The sequence below is a fragment of the Plectropomus leopardus genome, chromosome 22, assembly GCF_008729295.1.
Source record: "Plectropomus leopardus isolate mb chromosome 22, YSFRI_Pleo_2.0, whole genome shotgun sequence".
Lineage (NCBI taxonomy): Eukaryota > Metazoa > Chordata > Actinopteri > Perciformes > Serranidae > Plectropomus > Plectropomus leopardus.
In genome coordinates, this window is record NC_056484.1 from 13,782,553 (window position 1) to 13,801,435 (window position 18,883).

Sequence of the window (18,883 nt, forward strand, 5' to 3'; positions counted from 1 at the left end):
AAGTGGTTTTACATATACTGTGACTGAGCTGCATCCACTTCAGAAATCATCAAAGGACTGAATGTTAGATTTCTTTACTTAAGCCTGTTATTAACATTTTACTTAAATGAAATTTGAACACAGGATATTTTATACAGACTATGTTTCATCTTTAGGTAGGTCCAGGTCCAGGTTTCCGTGATGTGTATGTCAATAATTCTGATGAAAGATGATGGATTGTTTTACTTTTTTAACAAATTAGTGACGACTGATATTAGTCTATCATAACAGCAAAGTAATCTGCTGTAATTATGGTTAATGACTCGTAATTAAACGGAGTCAGGACGTCGCAGAGGGACGTGAGTTCAATTAATAACGTCCCGTCTCCACCACAGTCACAGCTACACCACCTCCTCTATCAGTTTCTATCTTATGCTGCCTTCAGGTGCTATTGGAAATTTGGAAATATTGTCATATATGCACACGTACTAATTTTATAGTTCACACTTGAGCGATTATTTTCTCCTCCTTGAGTTTGTTGACCTTTGTTGGCCTCATGCACATGGCACATATATCAGCAGTCAGGTAAATGATGATATATAGCTTTTCTTTCAAACATCAGACTCATGATTTACCTGTCGTATTGTTGGTGGTACAACAGTTGCAGTTTGTAGCATGGACATTTAGTTCAGTACTGTTACACTTTGGGTGTCCTTGGATAAGTTTTTCTTAAGTCATTCTGATTTTTTATTTCTTTGTGTCACCTGTGCTGCTGCTGCTGCTGCTGCTGCTATAGGGACATTATTCAAGGCTTTTGCTGTGAATAAATTCTTAAATACTTATACCGACTGACAATTTGTCCTGCTTTTTGTTTGTTTATTAGTTTGTTTAAGTTTAGTGTTTGTCTTTGTGTTACTCCCTTTGTTTGAAAATTGGTCTCATCAGCCATATATTTTCCTCTCTGTAGTCAGTTTGTTAGGTCAGATTCTGTTTACAGTTCAGTTTCGTTGACTTGTTTTATGGGGCCACAGCTCTATTACATATTTTGTAAACTGTTCGCTTAATGTTGGGGTAAATATAACTCACTTTTTGGAAATCCTCCTGTGTATCATCAGTTACTCACAATTACCAATTCTGCCTGTGGCAATCGATTATACATAACTTTTAGATGGAATTAAATTGCATAACACACCTGAATCTATCATATTTACTATTTATATTAAAGTGATATAGTATGGTTTGTGAATCCACTTTTCATTATATCCAAGCTGTTAAGATGACATTTAAGAGAGAGCAAACACACTTTTGTTGAAAGTTATGCTTTGTCATAATGTCATTTTGACATATGTATGACTAAACATTGATTAATCTGGCTAATAATAACGTACAACGGCACAGAGCAGGCAAGAGGCCTAATTCACATCCTGCTATGGGTTTCACACTTTAGGCAGTGTTTCATGAGGAAGAAAATGTAGTTTGCACATGGATGATAAGTAACACTAAATGTAAACAGAACTTTTGTTTGTTCACTTAAAAACTCCGCAGGCCATTTTTAAGGGTCCCAAGCTGGTTCACAAAAGCTCGGGGCTCTTAGTGGTGAGACATGAAATGCTGTATTTACTCTTCCTTTCAAATATGTGCTGCAGCTGCCCAACAAAATCAAATGGTTGGCTTTTAAGATCATACACAGATACTATCCAGTAAATTATATTATTTATGGGTACATTCCTGATATGACTGACAAATGCAACCACTGTAACAAGGTGTTCGAACACACTTTTTTCCATTTTTCATTTCATTTTGATCAGTGTGATGATCTTTTGGGCTGGTTTTCAGTTGGATCTCCAAGGACATTTTGGCAAGAACATTTCACTGAAAGAACCTGATTTGTTACTAATATTACTACTATATTGCTACTTGTCTCGTTATTTTTAATTTGAACATTTTTGAATTGACTGACTGTATTGTTTTCAAATATGTTCATAAACGGTGAAGGGAAAAAAGAAATAAAGGTTAACGAAAACATTTTTTTCCGAAGAGCACTTGAACGCAGCAGTCGCTCCGTACAGTTGCAGGAGATTCTTGCAGCCGCAGCTCGTTTCACCGTGAGGCGGCGGTTGAACATAACAGAAAAACAATATGTAGGAAGAGGGAAGCTGAACCTCCGCACACAGAGTGACTGATCATGGCCAGTCGGTGGCGATACGGTCCTCGCAGCCGTTCAGGAGACCCCGCTGGGAGCCTTAAAACGGCGCGAATGCCCCGCCAACAAGAACCGTCCGGAGAGCCAGAGGACGCGGCAGGGTCGCTGCGGGAGCTGCCGCGATGGATGCGGCTTTACTTCTACGGGATGCACGGCGTGACTCTGGATGTCCTGCTCTCATCGTTACACGGGGTTTTAAATCACCGGGACCCAAAATTGGTGGGCTTCTCCTCTCCGTATCTTTGCATTATGCATTCACTGACCCACTTTGCGCTAGAGAAGATCTACTCCCAGAAGAGGTGTTTCCGAGGTCGGCCTGTGGTGTTTCATCTTGTTTTCTACCCGTCTGTCTTCATCGGACTGCAGATCCTCATCGGGAACATCAACACTTTGACCGAGCAGGTGAGAGTCGTGTCTGGCACGCAACTGGCTGTGCACTACATCCTGGCTCTGTATTTTGCCCAGGTGTTTCACAGAGGGCTGTCAAAGCTGCAGTATCACCCCGCCTGCCCCCCCGATCCCCACTGCAAACCCGGCCCGGAAGACAGCGCTGATGCTCGGGGGCCTCTTCACGGTCTCCCCGGCTTTCTGCGTTTCCTGTTCTTTGGGATGCACGGCTTTCTGGACGAGGTGCTTTTCACCGCCGTTTTTAACCTTGTGGAGAAGGCTGACCGGACCCTGAGCGGCCACACGTCCCTGTGGTCCTTCCTGATGTACGGGAGCTGCAGCTTCGTGGTGGAGAAGCTCTACCTGCACCTGCACTTCAACAGAGGCTGGGGGACGTGGCGGCGGCTCCCCATCTACATTTGCTTCATCTACACCTGGGAGTTCACCTGGGGTCTGCTGCTCAGGCAGTTTGGCGCCTGCTCCTGGGACTACTCCCATTATCCTCACAACTTCATGGGACTCATCACCCTCCTGTACCTGCCAGGCTGGGTGTGTCTCAGTCTGTATCAGGACGTGCTGTCCAATGTGCTGCTGAGAATTAAGTGCACCAAAGATGTGACTGGTTTGAGTGAGGAGAATGGGGAGGTCAATGGGCAGCTGGAGTCAAAGAAAAAATAACTTTTTAAAGTTTTAAGCCTTGAAAATCTGAGCAAATTGGTTTGATTTCTTTCGAAAACATGTCAGGAAAGGCAGTGAGCAACTTGGCAAGAAATTTCCCACAAATTGCAAGACATTATTAAAATGTCACCAGAAAATGAGCTGAAAAGTAGTTACGATAAACTATGTATATATATATATATACATAGATAGAAACATCAAGTTCGGTCTTAGTTTTTGGTGTAACTTTTTCTTACTTGTAACATAGTAGCATAGCAATCAAACCAATTTGCTCAGGTTTCAAATGGTTAAAGGAAGTTTGATTCACATCTGACCAATAAAGAGACAAGTAGGTACTATTTTATTCTAACTAATAAACTATTAAATCAACATGATCTGAGGAGACAAAAAAAATCACAAAAGTTGATATTGATCAAGAAGTGCGAGATAAAACTGCATAATGTGGGACCAGTAGGCCTTAATAGGCCTGGATTTGTCCACATATCAACGTATTTTGGTTACTTTGACTCTGTGGACAGTTGGTCAGCAATATGTTGCCATGACAACAGATACTGTTGGATATAAGATTCAACATTTTGTGCAGTTAATATTTCACAGTCCAGTATTTCGGAATAGGGATGTCAGTTTCGGTTAATTTTTCTTTCGATAGGCCGCCACCCATAAACCAGTTACTGACCGTCTAATTATTATTTATTTTTAAGAAGAAAAAAAGATTTGAAATGGCTCAGTGAGCTTTAGCTCTGAATTTCAAGTAGCTATCCCAATACCAAAACGCATTGTTGTCAGTAAGCGGCATCAATTTCAAACTACATTAGCACAAGCTGTGCTGACACTGTTAACGGTGGTAACAGAGCTAACATAGTCAATAACGCTAACAGGGGTTTTACAGCTCAAAAGTGGGCCGCTTACTTACTGTATTGAGCTGGAGGGAGACTGGAAGATGGGCACAATGTTTCTACAACAACAATACTGGATCCGTTTGGCATTATTACCTGGATCGCAGAATGAGGGGCTTCGCAAGCGCCAAATAAACCCGAGTGGTGTGCAGTACAGTAAACGTAAGCAAAACTAACATGTTCTCATCCCAGCTCATCACATGGTACTGTTATATCAGTGACCTTCTGTGTCTACGTATTACGTTTTAGGTATCCTTCTGCGTCAGATGTTTAAGCTGCAGGATGCTATTACCGTGATGTCAACAAATCGACATGGTGGAATGGTGCAGCACGCCGTCATGTTTACACAACATGAGCACATGGCAACCAACTTTCACAATGGTTGGCATGCGCCCAGTTTCGTGTTCTCGTGTGACGCTGTTCATGCACGCATCATGTGGATGCACCTGGCTGTCTTCCGAAATATAATAACAACGCCACCGGTTCTGTCTGGCCACATTCTCAGCTGACGCCATCCAGCAGTTTTCCAGTTACATGTGGAAGATGGCTTTTCGAGTCACGCTCGTACCCCGAAAGCACTGATAGAGTGTATGTATTTAACGAGTACAGAATGAGAACAGTTAACTTCTAGACTGATATGTGTAACCGGTCAAAAATATTTTCAGCAGTTAACCAATTAATTGTTAACCACTGACATCCCTACTTCGGACTTGTTGCCAGCATAAAGATGAGACATTTTCTAGTTGTAAACTCTGCAATGCCTGATATTTCTGGGTCCAGGTATAAAGATAATCACAAATGACCCTTAACTGTTGACTTAACCTGTTTAAATTAAATCAACCTACTGCCATTTTTATCTATCTGATGTAAAATATTGTTGTAATATTAACATTTTACAAGTCTTCATGACCTCTGAAGTGTGAATATTCTGTTTTTTTGCAGTGTCAGACTGGCTATCTTATAAATTACAGCATCGTGGCAGGTTTAGTCTGAGTTGAAACGATTGTGTCATATGCATTTGCATGCTTTTACTGTAGATCATATCTGCATGCTAAAAAGTAACATCAGGAAGGTCAATGAATTAAATATGATATTGGAAAGTCAGTATTTTCAAGACGTAGAGGACATCAAAAAAACTTTTAGGAGGACCAATAGTTTCAACTTCTTTCCTAAAGTTCATCTTACTTTCTTTTTAATGCTAATTTACATTTTGGAACAAACACCTTGTTAATACGACCCCTGACTAATGCATGGCAACTATTAGAGATAAACCCAGTAATATATGTAGCAAGGAAACCTGTAGCTGAATGGATACGAGGAGGCAAATGAAATTTTACTGTGAATCTTTTATGAACCAAACGTTACTTTGCTGGAGTGCCTTCTTGTGCTAACGGAGTCAACCGACTCAAACAAACAAGGCTCAGTGTCCATGGGCTTCCCTTTAAAATTTAAAGCACCAATATGATGGATTTAACTGCAGCTGCTACAGCTCGAATTTACAGATTTCTATATCCAACACAAACAAGAGCATATTAATCAATCAACTCAGCTTTATTAAAACAGTGCAGACATATTATAAGTGGAGAGGGAACACTTTTTAGTTAAATAATTCTGAGACAAACTTCAACAGTGCACACTGTGTAGAGTATATTCTGGCACCAAAATTTGCTACAGTGGTCTTATGTCTTACAAATGAAAAAAACTGAGTACCTTGCACTGTGACTAAGCAAACCATGATAAATCAGCAATCTTGTCTACTCTATACTCTTGTTAGGTAACAAAACATCATTTGGAATAAAGTGGCTGATAAACTAGTAGATTTACCAGAAGTTTAAGCTGTTTTATTCCCACAGTAGATTTTTTTAGTCTTTGCCAGAATGAATCCCATCATTTATAATTTATTCATAATTAGAAAAAAAATCTCTAGTCACAGCTCTACATTCTGACCATTTGTATTAAATTATTGTATGAATGAGTCGTATTTTCTAAATGTTTAGATAAGCTAATGGTTTGCTGGATGCTAAGCTGGAATAATTTTAAAAAACGTTGTACTCAATTTTGGTCTGTTTTTAGATTTAAGTAATCCTAGTTACATACTTCACTACAAGGCAAAAGTAATTGTATACCCTTGTATAGAGTGCTCCAGGAAGTTCTAAAACCCAGAAATGTGTTAGCATTTTAGCTCTAAAAGTTCCCTCGTCTCAAAATAAATTATCTGAGTGGGTTTTTGGTCAGATGCCTGAATTAAGGTCTGTGGTTCACACAAACTTAAGAGACTTTATCGTTTTGTTCTACAATGTGAAATACGTCAGTAAATACCCCACTTGTGAATTTTGAAGCTTTAATGTGTCTTAAAAAAGGCGGTCGATAACAAGTGGCTAAGGGAGACTACAGAATCTTAAGGTATGCAACCATAGTGTAGTTCCTAATGTTAGCTTTTTCCACTAGTGATTGTCTTTAGGCTTCAAAAACCATAAAAGTGGTGTTAATTTGTGAAGATTATCATGCAAAATGTGTAGGTATCATAAATGTTTGTTAGCCACAGAACTTACTTTCTGCAATAATTTACAATCCAATGGCAAAATCCCATAGGCTTTTTGACAAGGGAACCAGGGCGATGCTAACTTCCGTGTTGGCCTACAGAAAATCGCTTGGGCACTCTATTAGGGCTGGCCATTGTGGAGAATATCAAAATGTTTTTGACCTAATACCTTAATATCAATATTTCAGTGATCTTTGATGGCTATTGGTGCTTTCACAAAATATTTACATAATGAGATTTTTGTTATACTCATCAGTAATGTGGATATAATGACTAACTGGGCAAAGGCAAATAATAAAACAGCTAGAACAGTCTGGTAAGTTCAGAAAAATACATCACTTTACTGTAATGCAGCCTTTGTATGCTGTGAAAGTGACCATGATATTGTTGCACATCATTAAATATATTAGAATCAGTCACTTTGGATTCTTAAAATAAGAGACCAGATTTTCTTCTTGTTTTTAGGTCGTAGGCTACATCAAGGAGGCAAACTGCATTTTGTCTACACATATTTAGAAGGGTGATTTGCACTAACATTATAGCTTATCATTTACTTTATCAACAAAAAGAGGCTTCAAAATGTATTTCAAAACCGTGTTAAAACTGGGACATCTAGCACTTAACGTTTACAGGTAGCCCCACGTGACTGGTGTGTTTGGGGATTTTTTGGTCCAACTTGGCAGCTACAGAGGTTCTTACACATTTGCATTCACTGACCCACAGAGTGAATGACTTTGTACATCTTTACGATTTCCCACGGCCGAATAACTGTTGTAATCATACTTTACTTTGTGCTGTGTTATTCACTAATTTTAAAAAAAGACCAAACTGCTTTTAGAAACTTGACTTGCAATGGCATGTACTGTACGACTTTATGACTTCATTAAATTTGAAATTTTCCTGTGGCACAACTGGCATTCCTTCATTTCTTGACTTCAGTGTTGACAAATACCATTTACATTATTCAGCAGAGTTTTAGGCAGTTATGTTTTCACTGTGTCACTGAATTGAAGCACACAAATAAGTCATGCAAGAGAGATTGTGCAATAATGAGGTTCAAACATTTACCGTCATAGGCTGACAACAAAAAAGGTCTGCGACCTATTTTCAGGCTGGCTCACAACTGTCAACATGTCTGATCTCAGGCATGAAAAAAGTCCCAGCAAAAACTCCAAAACAATGTCCAGAGACACAAGCAGCATGCCAGGTAATGCTGACTTTTTTCTGTGTAAATTCATTTCTATACAAAAAACACACACATCAGCCCCTGGTACACACAAAAGCTTGCAGTATCTCTTGTGACCGCTTCCTTGTTGAGATATTGTGGTGATAAAATAAACATGAAACAAAACAGGAAGGAACCAAGACAGTTTAGCAAAATTGATTTTGAACCATTAATTGATGTGTGCCTGTGTCCTTAACTTGTGGGGAAATGTTTAGCTTTTTAAAGCTCACTGTAGCGTCACAAGTAGCTGTAAGTGGTTAAAACAGGGATGCAAAACCAACACTATATAAAACAGTCTTCTCTCTCTCTTTAAACCACCTTGCAGGAAGTTTTGGCACAAGCAAACACAAAATCAGACTCACCTCACATGCCTACGACCCAGAGGACACCATCAATACACCAATGGCCCGCAGTATCTGCTGACAACACCACAATGGGAATATTATACATTAACTCCTCCATAAAGACTCATTAGCACTCTCACATAGGACTATATGACTTCTATGCACAGTTTGAAAACACAGTTCCATGTAGATGCAAACAGGAATGAAGATGCGACAGTTAAAACTGTTCATTAACATCATCATTCGCCATCAGTCCCATAGCAACACACATAAAAAATTAACCTTAATGTTAGGTTGACCAGTCCATTAACGCTCTGAAACCTGAGTAAATTGGTTTGATTCCTTTCAAATACATGGGGAGAGGGCAAGGAGCAACAAGACCCAAAAATGAAAACAAAATTAGTTAAAAAGTTACAGGAAAATTCCTGAAAATATGCCGACACAAAAACCTAAAAAAAAGAAAAAGAAATAAGAAAAATAAGAAAACTAACTTAAAAAGTTCTACAAAAATATTTATTTTATATATTTTGTCATATCTATTCTGAAACACAATTTTAATTATAAAATTACTATAATAATTGTTTTCAGGACATTTTTCCCCATTTTTTGATTTTTTTTTTTTTTTTAAATCTTCCCCTTTTTTTAAATATATTTTAATTTTCTTGTCATATTGTACTAATCAAATAGCTTGTGAGAAGTGTCTGAATGCAGCACAAGAAAACAAGTATTGATCAAGGTTTCAAAGGGTTAACCTGTATGGCTCCATGAATCAATATTTTTTTTACATTAAAATTAAATCAAATGGTCAATATGTGAAATAGCCCACCACTGTTAGCTAGCGATAAAAGTACAGAAACTTAGCAAGTTAAGCTTACTTTTAAAGCTTTTTCAGCTTGTTTGGGTTTTACAGCCCATTTACTGTATTTTAAAGCATCCCAACTATTATTAACCCTGTTTCCAGAGGAGACTGACAAATTTTGGGGAAAAAAATAACTCCAATAAACACACTGTACATTACCTAAGACAATGCAAAGTCAGCTTTTAGCTTACAGTAGCTAACTGTTCACTAGCTAACAGTGTGGCAAGCTACCAAGCCAGTTATTTCTCACAGCAATAAGAGACCAAAACCGAGTGAATGGAAGATTGAATGTTACTACTTACATTTGCCCAGCAGCCAGAAAAACGTTTCCAAACGAATTCAAATGTTGCACCACTTTCGCTGGATAAATACGTAAGGTTACTACTGGCTAACAAGTTAAGTTAGCTAACGACTGAAACAGCCTGACAAGACGCTAAAGTTTAGCTAGCTTCATGTAAGGTGCTGCTGCTCTGCTGCTCTGCTGCTCAAAACCTTGTGCTACATTCAGCCGCTTTTTATAAGCTATATAACCCTTTGAAAACTGAGCAAATTGGGGGTTTTTTTGAAAAAGGGAAAAATGCAATAACCAACTGAGCAAGAAATGTTCCACAAATTACAGGAAATTTTGCCTAAAAATGTGTTTTACCAAAGAGGGTTTTTAGTAAATAATCAAAAAGAAAGTAAAGAAAATCCATATAACTACATTTATAATAGATTCAAACTTAAATTTGTGTGAAAGATAAAAAGATAAAATAGTATTTCAGGTCATGCTCTTGTTACAATAAAAAGTTTTTTGCTATCAGGTTTACCTCTTTAGTATGTGGCCCACTGAATACGCACAGTATGGTCTCTCCTGCTGGCCCTGCCTGGCTTAACATTGTGGTTGTGATTACTGGAGATTATATCATTTGAAATGTTTTATTTAAATACTTTTATTTTTTCACTGGGAGTGGCGTTTAATTGTCAATGTGTGCCCCTGTTGGGCCCCTGCAGACCATCAGGGTGTGCCCCTTCAGCTCAGCCCCTGCAAACTTGAGTGGTGCACCCCTCTTATGGTTGCCTGTCTGCTGTATGCTAATGTCATGGTAAGTCGCTAATAAGTTCTCTTTAACTTCTTAAAACATATTGTTTTGTTGCTGTAAAATGTATATTTTTTTCATGTAGCAACCTTGAAATGCACTGTTGTTCAGTGTCGGGTGTTTTGGTGCTGGTGAGGTCTTGCTGTAAAGTAGTTTAAAATTTCGTGGCTTTGCTAGCTTGAATGTAAAGTTAGCTTCAGAGGAAATCTTCGGTGTAACTGACCGTTAGCTGAATGATATCTTTGTGTTTTAGCATTAATGGGAGCTTATGTGATGACGAATGCTGTAAGATCTAATACATATATATGTACAAAGACATCAGTCAAAAAGCATTTTACACCAAATTATAAATGTCGCCCAATTAAGTAGCTAAACCTAATCAAAACAAAGTAAAATAGCACATTTCAAGATTTTGGAAATTCACATTTTGAGACCAAATTCTCAACAGAAATATTTATTTACTCAATGTTCTCTGTATTGTCACAATACAACAGAGAACTCTCCTGCCTCGCTACCTTTTTTCATGTGTTTACATGTACAGTCAAATCGCATCCAAATATGGAGTGGAAATAATATTGCCACATATTTGATATAGCATTGTGTGTGTGTGTGTGTGTGTGTGTGTGTGTGTGTGTGTGTGTGTGTGTGTGTGTGTGTTTGATTTTGAAAATAGGCAAATGCCTGTTATGGAACATGTTACCTTGAGTCAATGGTAGTATGTACACATTATACAGATGAGTGTTAGGGGGTGTGGTAGGACCCAGTTGCAGCACTACAGAGCAGGTGAGTAGTTGGGTCTGTGTATCATCCGTTCATTCATTATTCAATTCTATCTCAAAAACAAAACAACGAGAATTTCGTCAGTTTCTCTTTATAAACCATATATACAAAAATACGTTTTGTTTTCGCGTTATCTGCTTAAAAGTCAAAATTAAATAAACAAGAAAACGAAAACGAGTACTGTGCAAAAATCTTAGGCCACCATTGATTTTTTGTTTTTGAAAAGTTGTAATGAGGACATAATATATACATTTATTGCTTGGTAACTTTATGAAGATACAAAGCATACAGAGAATATTTACAATGTTTTAAAACAGCAAGAAAGTCAAAACAAAAAGGCTTCAAACAATCAATATTGAGCTTTGGACATGTATTGAATGCTACCCGGTGTAAATACACCACAACATTAGTCTTGTGAATCTCATATTACCTGCCTAAGAGAGTTCAAGACATGCTTAGTGGAAAGGGAGGTCACAGTAAATATTTGCAACTTTACTAAATCATGAAATTATTATAAGGCACCCTTAGGCAAATGCTTAAGATTTAATAAAGAATATTGACTAGGATTTCTTTTAAGTTTTTTTTTATTATTGGGAAAGCAAAAACAATGTAAATGAATGGCAATGGTTAATTTATGGTTAATGTTTTTTACTTGATAATTATGTCTCCAAAGTAACATGGATCTTCACAGTGTACATGAGGTTGTCAGTATTTACTGACCTGTAAATGAGACTCAATTAACAACTATCTTTCTACCGAATTTCATACTGAACATTTTATATTGCTGATGAAGTGTCCAACACTGGATTTAGACAGGACTGTGGAGTTCCCACTTTACTGAATGTAAAGTACTGGTTTATGTGCTGTCTTCCCTGAAAAAGTCCTTTGGGTCAGAAAAAAACCTCTGGAAAAAATGCGACCAAACATCGTAATTCCGGGCTAAACTTTAAAGTTCTTTTTAACATTGTCCTTAGTAATACTGGCTTGTTGCATATCGTCTAACAAGGCTTTATTCAGAGTGTGAAACTTCTGGTAAAGCCCTTGCTTTTTACTAAACATCAGGGCCTTGTCTAACTCTCTGTCAGTCCTGGGAGAGCAGCTCAGTCCTTTGTAGCACTGACAGGTGAACCTCCGGTTCAGACTCTTCAGGTCTGTGAGGGTGGGTCTCCCCAGGACAAGGTAGCGCTTCTGAACATACAGGATCCTGAAATTCTCTGGGTTTAGATGGAGGTAGTGATTGAAGTTGTATTTCTTCCTGACACAGCGACCATTTCCTCGACACAGAAAGTTGCTGCAGAGCTGGGCGGCTACAGTAACATTGGTGATGTAAGGGTTAAGGGTGGAGGAGAGGTAGGATGAGAGAGCTGCACAAGAAGTCTGCGGAGCAAAGGAAAAAGAGTGAAGAAGTAGAAAAATGTATTCATAAATAAATGTATACTCTGTAAATTCATATACTCCACTTTGTATTTACAACTGTATTTCTGAAGCAGAATATTACAGCAAGTCAACAGCCCTGAAATATTGTATGTTGATAGAGGCCTCTTCCCGGCTTGCAGGGAACATTCCCCAGCGTTGTCTAACATTACTTACAAGTTACAACGATGAAAACTTTTTAACTGAATGTTCAAAGAGCTTTTTAAGGATATTTATCAATTCAAAAATGAAATGTCCCTATACGGTTAAATGGTGACTAAGACGCAACGTTACAAAGACTCCAGTGAAAGTCACTATCATCAAGTTAATCTTGGCTTCCCAGCCATGCATTAACTAATACTGTTACACGACCAACACAATCCATCAGTGCCTCTCAGGTATTGTCAGTGAGTCACAGAGACAAGCAGACTCCTATATCATCTAACTGAACACATTGTCCCCGGTCTGACTACCTGCCATCAGTACACTGTCATGTCTTTCAGCAGTCCAGCAGAGGTCTGCAGGGTGATGTTACCTGGTCGTTAAAGTCCGCACTGGCCCCCCACAGCACAGCGCCAGACCCTCCCACTGCCGCACTCTCCCCAATGGTGCTCACCAAGTCTCCCTGGACACAAATGGTTAGGTATGTTCATTAATGTCTTTGTACAGATAATAACTACGGCATGCATTGAAAAATCACACATATGTCAGTGCTCGGTGCACAGACTGCTACACTGTATATTTCCCTAAAATTTCATCGTATAAGGTGAGAAGGGAGGATAAGGATTATGATCTCAGGTGAGCTGTAACAACAGCTGAGCAGGATGTTGTTACACTAAGAAACCAAACTCCTCTTAAAACTGGACCTCAGGCTGGAAACACCTCACTGCTGGGAAGAAGGAGTAACCTAAGATGTATCTAATCCAGTCAAGTGTGGTCCTTCACTTGTTGTTACAATGATGTAATCTGTTTGAATGGAGGATTTAACCCTTTGAAACCTGAAATGACATCAGTTTTCTTATGCTGCATTAATCAAGCTATTTAATCCTTTAACCCTAAGCAAATTTGTTTAATTTCTTCTCAAAACATGAGGAAAAAGGCAATGATTAACTTGGCAAGAAATATCCCAGAAATTTCAAGAAATTAGTAAAAGGTGTAATATTGTACCTTACTAATGTGATTTTTGAATAAAATGTGTTTAAAAATAAATAAATAAATAAATTAGTAATAGGTGACAAGGAAATTACCTAATAATTAGTTTTTTAAAAAAAGGAAAAATTGAATAATTCTAGGGGAAAATGATATTATTAATATAATTATATTTCTTTTTTTTTTGTTCTTTTTTTTAAATTTATTATTTATTTTTATGGGTGGCTATCATTAATAAATGTCTTTCACTGGGATCCCATGCTTTATACTATAGCATGATAAATCTAAGGTTGGAACGCGTGTCAACAAATTCACATGTAATGACTCATTCACCTGGCTGAGGAAGCGTCTGTTCTGATCAACAAAGACAGGTCGCACGTAAGCAAACACGGGAGCAGTGCCACTCCTTCTGGGCAGGGCAGATACTCTCAAAGCTTCCTGGACACGGTTTCTCACCATCAGGGCAGCTCGGGGATTGTCTGCCAGAGAAACCTGAAACAGTGCAAAGATACAGAAAAAAATGTGGAAATAATTTTAGGGATAATGTATTCATAGAAAAGTAAACATTGCACTAAAATCTGACCAACCTGTAGGTAGATTGAAGGGTAGAGAGCAGTGCTGGACTCCCACAGCCAGAGCAGCTCGTCATTTTGCCCCCTCACCTCCTTGGAGCAGCGGCCTGTGTAGTCTGGCTTCTCCCAGCCGTAATTGTAGCAGTTAGGAAACAGGTAGAAGCCCCAGAGATAGTTTGGCCTCATAGCCCTGCCCATTGTCAACATGCCTGACATGAAACTTTTAGCTGCCACCTGGAGGGAAAGAAGAATAGAAGAGTCAATATTTAATAGCTGTTCATAATGATATAATTTGTTTGGTAATTTTAAAGTTACTTCTGACCTGGAACTGCTGTTTGGCTTTCTCTGTGGCCTGCCGAATTGTGAGGGAGTGGTTTGTCTGCATAAGGTGGGCCACAGATAAAGTCTGGTAGATTCTCTTTGTGCCCCAGTTTCTGTCCCATAAGGGGCGCCATTCCTCCCAGTCTATCACAGCCAAGCCCCGGCTTGTCCTGGAGGAAAGACAGGAGGATGAAGAAGCAGGTTAAAGATCAGCAGCAAGGGTGTCAAACGAGACAGAATGTACATTTAAGGTTTAGACTCACTTGGATGGGATGTAGTAGTTAACATCTGCTTTGGCCTTGTTCATACTGGCTTTCAGGTTACCTCTCTGAGGGATGCCACCATTGAACTGTTTCCTCCCACCGAGGTCTACATGCGGGTAAAGACCCAATCGGTCTGTGTAGAATAGAGACAGAAACTGTCCTGGGACCTGCAGCAGAGGCATTATGAAGTGAATGAAACTGTGAATTTCTCTTAGAGAACCTGTTGCTGTTGCTGTTTTTTTCAATTCTTCAAGTTATTTCTCAGTTTTTGGATGCTTTATCCAATGAAGACATTTTCTTCAATGCAAAACGGAGTGAGTAACTGATAAAGAAGCGGTCATCTGGGGGTGAAATATTCCTTCTATGTGGCATTTTCAAGAAGAGTATAACCTCCAGTGAAAGAGGACAACTTGCTCAAAAGCCCATAAAGCTTTGGACAATGAATAACCAGAAATATTCCTCCATAATAGCTTTATGTAAAGTACGTGAGCTCAAAAATTTGATTACAGCATGTGTTTTGCAACAATGGATTTAAATAGTAAGATAGGCTCAGCTCAATACAGCATTTAAATATGTGTCCTCTTACCTTAGCAGGTGTGGCCACTCCTTTAAAGGGTGACATGTCTAGTGTGATGTTGTACCTGTTACACACCATATCAGGGATGTTCCAAGTAACAATAAAAGGCTGGTGCTCGAACAGCAGACCTGCGGTGTCAGGGAGAGGGGGAGGGGGAAGCAGTCTGGGCTGACGAGAGGCTGCTGCTTCTGAAGGAGATGGCAAGGTTTTAGAGGTTAAAGGCAAGAACGTTGTGGAAGGGGATGATGTTGAAACTGGAGGGGGAAGCATGGGTGATGCAGTTTGAGGTGGAGGGGAAGATGACAAACATTTTGGAAGTGAAGCTGAGTTGGAGGAAGGAAATAGTTTGGCAGCGTGAAGAAATTTCTCAGAAGACAGAGGAAACAGAGGGATGCTGTTTTTGCGCAGAAGTGGTCCCATAGTTTTGAGGGGTGATGTCAGATGTTTGCAGGGGCGAGATAGCATACTGGAGATATTAGTTTTAAATGATTTAAGGGGTTTAACTGGATCAGTACGCAACTTGCCTAACTGAGGGGAAACTGTTTCTGTAGCAGCTGAGGGTGAGGATGTAAGCTGGTCTCTGGGGGATGTTTCGTTGAAGAGTGGCACTGCAGAGGGAGCTGCCACTGATTTTGACAGAGCTGTAATATAGGCTTTTGACAAAGATGTTGGGCTGATAGGAGAGGTGGGTGGATTTAGGATTACAGGAGTGGTAAAAGAAATAGTTGATGTGTTGGGGTCACCAACAGGAGCGGTCATGGCTTTTGGTGTTGTTAGGACGGATAGTGAAAGAACAGGCCACACAGAGAGGGTGAGGGCAGCGAGGACAGAGAGGGGCCAAGGGGGAGAGATCGATGGGGTGAGTGAGAGAAGCAGCAGCACACAGGATCTTCTCTTCTGTGTGACTGAAACCATCCTTTCCCCTGGCTGAAGAGCATAAAAACAGAAAAAATAAAATTCCATATTATAGTCTTGCGTGCAAAAATAATGTGCATAGTGGTAGACAATGTTGCTATAATGAAACAAGTGAGACAGTGTTTCCTATTTAACCTCCAATGACTGTTTGTTTAGCAATTACTCACCCAGTGTTACGTTGAATTTTTTGTTTATCCTTTAAAACACCAAACTAACAAAATAACACAAATGGCAATGCAGAAGCTCCTGCGCACACTAAGCTTTACTGCTTTTGTTGATGGAGTCTGGCTTTTCATGTTTCAGTGTTATTTCAGTTCCCCTTTTAATTCAGGGCTGTCTACTTATCAGGAATGCATCCGTTTTTGGATTCGTCATTTGCCAGCAGCAGGCAAAAACTCACTGTTACATGGGTTGAGTGAGTGACTCATGTACAAATGGTCATTTGGGGGTAAAATACTCCTTAAAGACATTCAGAGCACACTGTTAAATATGTTAAGAGTTTGCAAAAAAGGCCTAAAACAAGCTAATGTCCAAAAATGACAAAACAACAGACAGATTTTGTCTAAGCTTGTCTGATTGGCTTTAGCCAATTTATATTTGAATTCATGTATATTTGTTTGATAGGGACAAAGCATTTTATCATAGTTCCAGTTATGTATATGAAACTGATGTGCTGCACCAAGGCAGTGCTAATATTCAACTCTTGTGCCAAGTTGGGCTTTTACATGTACAGTAAAATACACTGCATCCACTATCATAAAACAATACACTACAAATATGGAAATCCGATAAAAAACACACCACACCATACACAAATACATCTCTGTAATTTAGAATATAATTAGCGGAAAAAACAGACATTTTTGTCTTGAATTTATTGTATTTCAGTTTGTTACATGCTCCAGAGTTGACAGCCATTTATGGAGAAAGCTGATATGGTCTAAATTTAGATCTACAATGTCATATTTACAGTTGCCATTCACTATGCTACTCATTACTGTCTTGTCTTTGGATATATCTGTTAAGAAGCTCCGGGGCTGGACTGCTGATACATTTGAAAACTATTTAGATTTTATGGTCTGGTGAGTAGGATTTAGTGGCAGTGGTGACGTTACAAAACTGAAACTTCCCAGGTGTTCTAAGTGAGGAGAAGAACTACCAACGTTGACCAAAAATACATAAAGGCCTATCTATAGCCAGTGTTTGATTTGTCCACTCTGGGCTACTGTAGCACAACATGGAGCACTTCATGGAAGAGGATCCGCTCCGTATGTAGATATGAACAGCTCATTCTACGGTAACAGAAAAACACGAAAATACTTATTTTATAAGAATTTTATATACCATTTCTGCCAATAGATGCCACTAAATCACACTGGACCTTATATATGTACATTCAAATTAAATGCAAGACCTAGTACCAACGTATCTGCAACCCTGCTTGCTCAGCTTTCACCTCTGACCTAATATTTCTTCCCAGAATGCAAATCCAATCTGCCAAGCCTGCTGTGATTTCCCTCTCCTTGTCTTTTCAAACACAAAGCTATACAAAGCTCTATATCCATGATCTAAGCTGATCTCTATATCTATCTAAGAAGTCCAAAATCAAGATGAAGCTTCCTAAACTACCTTACAGACTGTGTAAAAAGACACAATACCTGGACATGCCTTCAGTGGAACCGTCTCACCATCAGTGTTGACTGGAGCACACAGAGTGAGAGTGTCCTCACAAAAATGACAGTCTGATATAGGTATGGGAGGAGAGGAGTGATGGGCAGGGCTGTGTACAAAGATGCAATCTGCTCTCTGTTGTTAGTCTCAGGAAAACATCTTGTTTTGATTGCCAAATGCCAAGTTTGACTGGGAGCAGAGGAGGAGGAGGAGGAAGGCACACCTGGGTGTGAGGTTATGGAGCGTGCACTGTCCTCATAAGCAGACTAGGGCATCACTTTGGAGCTTAGATTGTTATTGCACTGGTGTTGATGCGAGTGCTTGTCACATGGGATGGGATAAATAAGTAATTACAACAATGGAGGCCGCAGGAGCAAATGGGATTACTTGATAAACTGATATTCATCCCTTAATATTTCAAAACTACATGCACAGTTGTTGTCATCCTCTTTGGACTTGGAAGCAGGTTGTACAGTGAAGTAATTTTATGAGGGTAATGGGTTCAACGTCATATGGAGTCAGTAAGATAGATTAATTTCTTCACTACAAGACGTGATAAGAGAGAAAAATGATCAAGTAAATACATTTCTGGCTGCTTCTTCTTGTCTATCAAGCATTCAAGCAAATGTGAACTGTTTAAGATAGTAATTTAATAACAATAGCATTGGGTGGCAAGCTAGCCTGGCTGGAAAAAACGATTGCATAATAGGCTACATGCTATCAATCTGCACACTCTCCCCCTTGGAGACAGGAAAGTTTCACACCTCGGTGGCAAGAGAGGAGCTGTATACTGATGCCATTAATAACAGCACTTCTCTTTTCTATGAGAACATAAGTGTTAAACAACTGTGAAGTTTACAGACAAAAAATAACTCAAATAGAGCTACTAATAGAACTTGTCACCTTCATGTGACAAACTGTTACATTGTCTGGGAGATATCTAATGGGCTGTTTACCCCGCGTGCATTTATGTGTCATGTAATACCAAATGGTGGTGGTTATTTCACAAGTTAGTGGCACAGTGAGAACA

General features: G+C 39.1%; 2 protein-coding genes across 2 annotated transcripts; one reads left to right on the forward strand and one right to left on the reverse strand.

Moving 5' to 3' along the window:
* The first annotated feature begins 2,076 nt into the window (after window positions 1-2,076).
* On the forward strand, window positions 2,077-3,261 carry LOC121961656 (transmembrane protein 229A). The gene has a single exon (XM_042511722.1). It carries the CDS (start codon window positions 2,165-2,167, stop codon window positions 3,245-3,247), a length of 1,083 nt encoding a protein of 360 aa, XP_042367656.1. The 5' UTR covers window positions 2,077-2,164; the 3' UTR covers window positions 3,248-3,261.
* An 8,568-nt stretch (window positions 3,262-11,829) lies between these two features.
* Window positions 11,830-14,872, reverse strand: LOC121961602 (hyaluronidase PH-20-like). Its single transcript, XM_042511659.1, has 6 exons — window positions 14,691-14,872; window positions 14,429-14,597; window positions 14,122-14,340; window positions 13,868-14,026; window positions 12,921-13,010; window positions 11,830-12,349 (listed from the first exon to the last, which is right to left on the reverse strand). The coding sequence occupies exons 1-6, from the start codon at window positions 14,870-14,872 to the stop codon at window positions 11,912-11,914; spliced, it is 1,257 nt and encodes a 418-aa protein (XP_042367593.1). The 3' UTR covers window positions 11,830-11,911.
* Window positions 14,873-18,883: the final 4,011 nt, after the last annotated feature.

What these genes read in the sequence shown, in the direction of transcription:
- LOC121961602 (XM_042511659.1), bottom strand. Translation starts at nt 14,872, where the DNA reads ATGCCTCTGCTGCAGGTCCCAGGACAGTTTCTGTCTCTATTCTACACA. An exon ending in AAGCCAAACAGCAGTTCCAG is followed by an intron (nt 14,341 to 14,428) that starts GTCAGAAGTAAC and finishes CTTTCCCTCCAG; the next exon opens with GTGGCAGCTAAAAGTTTCAT. An exon ending in ACCCTTCAATCTACCTACAG is followed by an intron (nt 14,027 to 14,121) that starts GTTGGTCAGATT and finishes GCACTGTTTCAG; the next exon opens with GTTTCTCTGGCAGACAATCC.
- LOC121961656 (XM_042511722.1), top strand. Translation starts at nt 2,165, where the DNA reads ATGGCCAGTCGGTGGCGATACGGTCCTCGCAGCCGTTCAGGAGACCCC.